Source organism: Phalacrocorax aristotelis, chromosome 6 (assembly GCF_949628215.1).
Source record: "Phalacrocorax aristotelis chromosome 6, bGulAri2.1, whole genome shotgun sequence".
Classification (NCBI taxonomy): Eukaryota; Metazoa; Chordata; class Aves; order Suliformes; family Phalacrocoracidae; genus Phalacrocorax; species Phalacrocorax aristotelis.
This window is the reverse complement of record NC_134281.1, coordinates 60690394-60699442: the sequence shown is the minus strand read 5'-3', so window position 1 is coordinate 60699442 and position 9049 is coordinate 60690394. Positions and strand designations below refer to the sequence as shown.

Here is a 9049-nt window from a genome sequence, read left to right as displayed (position 1 = left end):
ATGCCCAACGCCTCTTCCTGGAGTGCTAGCTCGCCTCTGCTGCTGCTCTGGGAGGACTCCTCCGGGACCCGCATCTTCCTGTCACTGCTCTATGCGGTCTTAGCCATCTCAGGGACTTTATCCAATGTAATGGTCATCTACTTAGTCTTCTCCTTCAAGAAGCTGCAGACGACCAGCAATGCCTTCATCGTGAACGGCTGCGCAGCGGACCTAAGCGTGTGCGCCCTGTGGATGCCCCAGGAGGCCGTGTTGGGGCTGCTGCCCCCCAACTCCTCCTCCATCGGCTCGGCCGAGTACCGGCTGCTGCGGGGGGGGCTCCTGGGCCTCGGCCTCACCGTCTCGCTGGCCTCTCACCTGCTGGTGGCCTTCAACAGGTACGTGCTCATCACCAAGCTGCCCAGCGCGTACCAGGCCCTCTACCAGCGGAGGCACACGGGCTGCATGATCGGGCTCTCCTGGGCCCTCGCCCTGCTCCTGCTCCCGCTGCTGCCGGGGCTCTGGACCCCGGGCTCTGCCCAGCAGCCGCCCCCGCGGCAGACGGACAGCGGGCCTCGCTACACCGCCCTGCTCCTCGCCCTGGCCCTCCTGGGCCAGACCGCGCTGCTGCTCCACTGCTACCTGGGCATCGTGCGGCGGGTGCGGGGCAGCGCCAAGCGGGTCAGCGTCCTCAACTTCCACCTCCTGCACCAGCTGCCCTTCCCCGCCGCCCCGCCGCCGCCGCGCCGCGCCCAGCGCCGCCTCAGCAGCGTCTCCGTCCTGCTCCTCTGCTGCGTCTTCCTGCTGGGCACCCAGCCCCTCGTCTGGGTGAGCCTTCTGGGCTTCTTCCTGCGGCCGGCGCCGCCGGCGCTGCAGGCCGCCAGCTGGCTGCTGCTCTGCTCCCTCTCGGCCCTCAACCCGCTGCTCTACACGTGGCGCAGCGAGGAGTTCCGCCGGGCCGCCCGCTCCGTCCTGCCCCGCGCCGAGGGACCCACCGCCGCCCCGCGCCCCGCCGCTGCCGCCGGCCCCTCCGCTGCCTCCGCCGCCCCGCCCTGCCCGCAGCTGCCGCGGCGCCGGGGCACGGTGGGCAGCGCCAGCGCCGCAGCCGCGCCGCGCTGAGGGGCCGCGGGGACGGCGAGGGACCCCGGGCAGCCCGAGGGACCCCGGGCAGCCCGCGGCCACGCCGCCGGGCGGGCGGGAACGGCCGCGTCCCCTCAGGCCGCTCCGCCGGCGGCCGCCTCACCTCAGGGAGCCGAGCCGGGCCCGGCCCCCGTGCTGCTGCCACCCCGGCGCCTCGGACCCCCGCCTCCCTCTATACCTTCCCTGTTGCCCCTTTCCCGCTCGTTCTGTCACCGCACCGGCCCGCGGCTCCGGCGCGGCGGGACGGGCGCTGGGCCGGGGGTCTCCCGCCCGTCAGCTCCCCGCCTCAGCCCCGCTCCCTCTCCCTGCTTCCTCAGCTCCCTCGCCTCGGTCCCTCAGCCCTGCTCCCCGCCTCAGCTCCCTCAGCTCCATCACCCCGGTCCCTCAGCTCCCTCAGCCCCGCTCCCCGCCTCAGCTCCCTCAGCTCCCGCGCAGGACTCCAGCTAAAAGCGGTGGATTTAGAAATCCGGGATAACTGGTAAATATGGAAACATACGTAACTGTTGTTATGCTTTAAAAAATTTCGATGTGAGACAGGCACCTAGACAGCTCTTTCTGAGACCTGCTGCAAGTTCGTTTTTATAAAATCTATGATTCTTTCGGCATTTTAAGTTATTATTTGATGCGAGCTCCCCGAAAACTGGCAAGTGTCTCCTGACACACACACACAAATCCCCCTCAAAATCTACCAGGAACTGCTTCCTTTCCCCAGGTCACCTAACCTCGGTGCTCCATGCAAGACCCCCATTCAGCATTCCCCTGGCAAACTTCCAGATGATGCTGTCTGTGGAAACTGTTAAAAAACAGATACACCTTTGTGATGGTCTGGTTTGGATATTTTCTTTTCAAATCTTGTTATATAAGGCCTCTTTTGACAAAGGCCTCTGCCCACGGTAATGCACTCGATAAAATAAAGTGCAATAAGGAGACCACCGTTGTCCATCCAACCTCGTCACCTGTCCGGTTACCAATGTATTGTGTTTCTATTAAACACGTTATTGCTGAAGTGTGATTCCACAGCCTCTTCTAAATATAAAATGACAGATTCTGTGTGGCATTTGGAAAGGCGACAGCTCCTCGCGCTGGGGGAGGCGAGGGAAACAAACTGCGGTGGTAAGCGCTGCAGCCTCATTCCTGCCAGGAACGGACCTAAAATCCTTGTGTTTCCTTCTCTGTTACTTGACCACCTCCTTCCTCTTTTCCAGCGCAGTTGCTGTTGTTCTCGTGGTGATGTTACTTAGCGCTCTGTTTGCCTTTTGCCACAAAAGGCTGGAAGAAGGTGGTTGTTTTCTGAGTCCATGGGTGTTGCTCGTTGAAACAGAGCAGCAGTATTGCCTAAATTGTGCTATCTTGAAAAGAAGAATGGGCACATGGGAACATAGGAAGGATCTTCACGACAAGAATTTCTTGCATTGGGTGACAGGTATTAATACGAGCTCTGCAGCTCTCTTGAGGATATTTGAATGATGGGACAATAGCAAGGAAAAGACAATCACGATGGGTGTAACACAAAAGGTCCTATGGCCATGTTTTGTAGTGCTCCACACTTTGCTTGCCTTACTTGACGGGATTTGAGTTTCGACAGAAATTGCTTTAAGAGGAATTAACAATTCCCTTAAGAGGAAGGGAAGAATTTATTTTTTTGCCCCAAGCCTAAGACCTGTTAGGCATCTATGATACAATGGTGTATCTAAAATCCCCATACCGATATTTTATCTTTTTAAATAAAAAAAATTTGCAGTCACAACAGAAAAGATTCTTCTTGAGGTCAGGATTTGACAAAGACAAGGAACCAAGGCCTCAAAAGGAAATTATCTTGACATCCTGAAAATGTATCAACATCTTGAAAACAGCTTTAGCCACTTAGAAGGACTTGTGGAAAAGTAAGACAAGTTTCCTAGAGTCTGAGGCTTACCGAGAGCTTCTTCCTCCATCTTGGAGACACTGTGAGAGACAGTGTGCCACTGAGGGACAGCATCAGAAAGACGGGGAGGACTGGCAAGGAAACGTGAACATACAAGATATGCAAGCTTTATTTTTATCAACACTGTGCACGTATCTTGGAGAGTGGAGAAGCCGCGATATCCTTGTTGTAATCTCTCATCCTAATCACAGCGACTGTGCTTTTGCTAGCTTTGTGCAGCAAATGGAGAAGGAAAACTGTTCCAACCACACCTGTACCAATTCTGGAAGATATTCTGGATCGCTGCCTAAACAAAGCTAAACCAAGGGACCCCAGGGGTAAGACCCTGTTCTACTATAAAGTAATCCTTAGGCTGGAATCTACAAAAGGATGCACATCGCCACATCCCACCATGGCTAAAGGAGCTGAAGATACTTGGTAAAGCTCGGTACTGGGCCCGTAAGCAGAAGAACAAACTTTAAAATAGATAATTAGACAACGTCCCCCCTGGTTTTCGCTATGGAACATGTTAGTCTGGAATTAAAGCAATAACCTGTTTCAGAATTCAATGTCCAAACATCAGATAACTGGAACTTCTGGGCTTCTTCCTTTATGAAATAGCATGCAAGTTAAATCTGAAATGCCTGTATTTTATATAGACTACGTTTTAAATGCAAACATGTATAAAAAAATGCTATCATGTACAAAACTCCAGTCAGCTATCCTTATGCTATGCATTGATTCCAGAGAACAGCTGGAAATCCCTTGGAAAGTTTGATGTAGTTACATCTGACTGTAAACCTTTGACTGTTTTAATATACTCAGGTGACCGAAATAGCATTACGCAGGAAAGAATTTTAAAGTAATTCAAAAAGAGTAATTGTCTCAACTTAAGATGAGTTTCTCAGACAAATTAGTGCTCAGAAAAGTCCTGTATGCCTTGTTCTACAGCCATATTCTTCGTATTTCCACACTGTAAATACTCCACGGTAACTTGCAATGGAAGCTCGGCTTAGCTCAACTCCTCCTGGCTCCGTGGTACTGCTTCTTAGTTGAGAAAATTGATCTGACTCTCAGTTTTTGGCATCTGTGCTTTACTTTTACAGCTGATTCAAATGTGTCCACTGCTAGTTTAATGGTGACTTTTCTTCAATATGAATTTCTGTCATGCTCAAACAACTAATTTACAGATGTAAGGGATATGTTGCCAATCGCCCTTTAAAACGTCTCAACCAAACAATCTCTCAGGAGGTGTAAATTAAGATGGTGGGAAATCCTGTCAGCCGTTCAAGCAAGGTTCTCCTTTGCTCTGGTGTTGTGCCAAGCAAGATGTCTGAGCAGCACGGCCTAAAGCTGCCCTTCCTAGAAGGGCTGGTCAGCTGGCTTCACATGTGTTAGATGAGGGGTGTGATCTCATTAAAGCATTCAATTTCTTATACAGTGGTGCAGATCAGACGCATTATTTGTGTGCAATAGGTGCCTATTCCTTTGCTATTTTCTCAGGGCTTCTGGAAACAAGAGCAGCTAGGAGTTAGTAATAGGCTGGATGGACTGCGGCCAGTTATACTGCCGTGGCCTGAAGACAGCTGTTTGGCGTATGATGGCCTAAACAAATCTGCCACCCGGTCTGGGGTTAGCCCATGCAGAAATACGTGTGGGACCTGCTTTCTGAAGGTAAAATTGTGATGCCTCAGAATAACAGTCTGAGGCAGAAATATAGTTATTTGTGAAAATTGCTTGCAGAGGGCATTCATGAAGTTATAGTTTGGGTTAAATCTTTTGAAGTTACCCGTAATTTAAGATAGGTGTTAAAAGCCATTGAGCTGCTTTGCGGAAGCAGGTAGCTACAATAATATGGGCCTCTACCAAAGCTGGACAATCATTGCCCTAAACAAGGTGTGTAAAAGTACAGGCAGCAAAGTGAAGCTGGGAAAATGGGACAAGAGAATCAAAGAATCACTAAGGTTGGAAAAGACCTCTAGGATCGAGTCCAACCGAGACAAAGGCAGCAGGATGGGGGCACTAACAGGGTGACCTGAGAAACAACACAGAGAAGCCTGACAGCTGAGAGAGGCCTGGAATTATGATGAAATAAACCATCTCAGATTATTTGATTCTTTATCTATGTGAGGAAACAGAATTCTATGCTTTTCTTAATAAATAAAACCATGCAATTGTATTCTCAATTTCTTCTTTTAACAAAGCATTCCACACACCAGCAAATTTTCTTTAACCTCTGGAATCAAAAAAAGACTAACGGTATGAATTGCATCGGTGTTCTTATGGAGGCTGCGTTCAGCAGCATTACTGGACTTACCGGCAAGGATAACATCTTAGCTAACCTCCAGATTCAGTCAGCCATGAGCACGCTGTGAACCTTTTTTTCCTAACTACCAAATTGATGCTATTTTTAAAAAAACCCACATACAGATTATTTTCAAATGAAGATGTTTAAGCATAGCATTTCATTAAAGAAAAAAGTGACAACATATACTTTAGCTTTCTATTTCATCTTAAATCACATAACTCGATTATTGCAGTTTCTTTAAATTCAGAAGTCCCTTTCCCAAATGGCAGCGAAAATAGCTTTTCTCGTGACTGTTTAACTTCTAAGAAAGCTACTTTTTTTTTGCTTTTTTTTTATGTCAATCCTTCCCATGCACTGTCATCATTTTACCAGGGTAAGAGTCTATTTTCTTTCTTTCTTTTTCCCTTTCTTCAGTAGTTTCTCTAATTTCCTTCACTAAGGGAAAAGTACTTTACCCTGCTGCTCAGGGCATGGCTCCTGGAGCAAAGTGAGTTTTGGGAGACAAACGCAAACTGAAACTAAATAACTGAGGGACAAATCCCACATGCTTAAATTTCTAGTAGGTTTTGCAGGTGGGTTTTTTCCTGTGTGGAGTAGTGGACAAATACGCCGTCTATATTTACAGATACTTGCATTTCAGTAAGGCTATGTAAATACCAGGGGTAATATAGAAAAAAAGTCACAAATAGTTTGAAGGCTGGAGAATAAAAACTTTGTAGCTGAAGAGCTCGTTATGATTAACTTATCAAAAGTGACCTCATTACAGAACACACACCCTGACGCAAGCATTCAAACCTCTCTCTTACCATACAAGGTGAGGTAATGATCTCTTCTGGCTTGGAAAACACGGCCTTAAAGGAAAATAGCTCTGCTTTAAGAACATGGGCCACCTTGATAGTTTATTGGTGACGAGTTCAATATGGCAAGGCTTCCTGTCCAGTCTCTGCCTTACACCTGGTCTGGGCAGGTATTCATGAAACTGAAGAACTAGAAACAAAATAACCCTGAAGAAAAGACACCTATGGCAGCTTTCTGACCTGAAGCTTTGGGTTTCTGAAGAAATATAACACTCCAGGAAGGTATATAATAACCACTCCAGGAAGGTTAACTGTTTCGTGTTTAGGGAAAACTATAGGGTATCTAACCTCAACCCCGCACCAAGCTTATCATAAGTATAAAGCTGAGCTTCTGAGAGTTGTTCAGAAGAAAAGCAAAGTGCTTGTTGGAGGGGGAGCTCAAGCCAAACAAGGGAGCTGTGTAGCACCGTAGGTCTCACCATGCAGAACTATGCCTTTGTGGGACAACGGACTGAAATAATGAATAACAAAAATGTGCCTCAAAAGTTTTCCTGCTGCTTTAGAAGTGACAGCAGATGAAACCCATATTTAGTATTAAATATTAGAGAAACACAAAGGAAGAAAGAATAAATCTCATTCTCTCTGGACAGGACCAGCTCCCGTGGTTCAAGGACCAAGGTACAAGGCACAAAGACGGAGCAGCTGTTATTGAAAAGCTTCACTTAGGACAAAAGACGCCTTGTGTTCAGGAGCAGCCCTACAAAGTGAAAGGCCCACTGGTGAAAAATGCCATCACAGAGCCATACCGTAGGTGGTTGTCACATTAGCTGTTTTCTGAATGGACACCCTGGAGGTGTTTGCCTGTGATATTGCCCATAGAGAAGGCATTAGTATTTGTGAAAAATCACTGTGCAGCTTGGGCTTCTCAGTAAGGCCAAATTTCGGTTACGGCAGCAGGACTTGGCCTTTCTGTTCCTTCTCTTCCTGAGGGTTCAGAGAGCAGCTGAGTGGGAAAACTGAGAGTGCAGTCCTGGGGGGAGAAACAGCAGGAACTACCGTACCTGGAAGAGATATCTTTGATACCTTGTTATTTTGTTCATAGCTTCACGAACCTGCCATCTCAGATGGAAATTTCTTAATAGCTGTCTTCAGGCTGTCTGGAGTCTTCACCTGTCCTGTGACAGTCTCAGGGCAGAATTAAAAATGCAGATATGCTTCAGGCAAGAGCTGCATCCATCCTGATCTGTTCTAAGCTCAGGATGTGATGGAGGTGCAATGCCAGTCTGAAAGCAATGAGGTGAGCACTAGCAACAGAAGAAAACTATGAAAGGGAGAGCTCGAGAGACAAAGTTGATGAATCAAACAACAGCCAGAGTTTTGCAAAGCGTTACACACACTTTGCTTCATGTTTGCTCCGCTGAGGTGTCACAGTGACATGTCCTCTTTGTTTTCTTCTGCCCTCTTTCTCTGCCTTGCCTGAGTGTACCGCAGTGCTGGGATATCCACTTTCTTCTCACCCTAGAGCCTCTGACACTGACTTTGATGTCACTTCATAAATCACTGTTTCTGCGATTCCTTTATAAACTTCACATCTTTCATTCTAAGGCTCAGTGAAATAGCTGTAGCAGTGTTGTAGCTGTGCAGACAGGAGCAGCGAGGTTTGAACAGAGGCAATAACCAGAAATATTGTGAAGGTATATGAGTATCTACGTTCAAGTATTGCTCCTTTGTCTTCTGTTGCATTTGATCTGTTGATATCTACGCATATTGGAATAGCTTCATTGCAGCAGTGTCCTTTTCTATAAAAATTTCTCTTTCGACTAATCCTTTTTTATAAAGGTAGTGGAGAAATCTTGCAGGATTTGAAATGTGCAGCCATGTTAGCTCCTCCAGTGAGCCTAATTGTCCCTCTTTCATTCCATACAACAACTTCCTTTACTCGAGATTAGTTTTTTTCAGTTATTTGTGGCATTATTTCTCTCAGGCTGATTAAATGAGAGAGTTGGTAGACTGCAATATGGGAAAACAAAAGAACAGCCTGACTACTGCTTCTCTTTGATTTCAAAGCAAAGGCACTTTTTGTAGCTCTGTCTGTGGCTATCAGCTTTTTTTTTTTTAATGGTATTAAAACAAGATGGGACAATGAAAGAAAACAGAGATAAATAGGAACGCAAACATTATTAATTGTATATGACAAGTAAATGTAAGCTGCCTGGATTCTTCAGCAGATATCTTGCTTGGCTCTTTGCTGTTTATTGTGACTGTTATGTACACGCTAACAGGATTAGGAGTCATACACAAATATAACAAATGATGGCTCTAAGCTGAATTAAAGGCATGAATTAATTTTCTTCTATCTCATGCATCATTAAATATTGCTATTGTACTGTCTACCGATTATCTATATTATACCTGTCACCTGATAGCAACCACGGTCGTTATGGTAATGTCAAGATTATAATTATAGTCCCTTCTGCAATGTAGTCATACTATGCTAAAAAATGTGTCTTTGGGATGGTAGTGTCCTATGCTTGGTCTCAGACCAAACATGAACACATTTTGAGATTTTTGAGGGGAAAAATATTTTGTTTCTGAGTTATTCACATTCAAGGAAAATTATATACTTATTTGTACATATATGTATTTATATTAAAATATATATAGCCTTTTATTAACATTCAAGGAAAATTATATACTTCTATGTACATATCTGTGTATGTGATTACAAAATATGTAGCCTTTTGAACTATGGTTTTACTTCATTTGAGATAAAACTTGTCAGAACTTCTTATCCCTTGCCGAACATCTCTTTGGCTGAGTTTGGCAATTCAAGAACATAAAACAATGCAGTTATTACTCAGAGATCAAAGAAATCCTGTGGAAGCTCGTCTGGCAGTGCGTGTTGGCGTGGTAGATAGGCCCATG

The 9049-nt window shown here is 46.5% G+C and overlaps 1 protein-coding gene across 1 annotated transcript; it reads left to right on the top strand.

The window, feature by feature from the left end:
- On the top strand, window positions 1-1095 carry GPR88 (G protein-coupled receptor 88). The gene has a single exon (XM_075098244.1). It carries the CDS (start codon window positions 1-3, stop codon window positions 1093-1095), a length of 1095 nt encoding a protein of 364 aa, XP_074954345.1.
- The last annotated feature ends 7954 nt before the right edge of the window (window positions 1096-9049 follow it).

What these genes read in the sequence shown, in the direction of transcription:
- GPR88 (XM_075098244.1), top strand. Translation starts at nt 1, where the DNA reads ATGCCCAACGCCTCTTCCTGGAGTGCTAGCTCGCCTCTGCTGCTGCTC.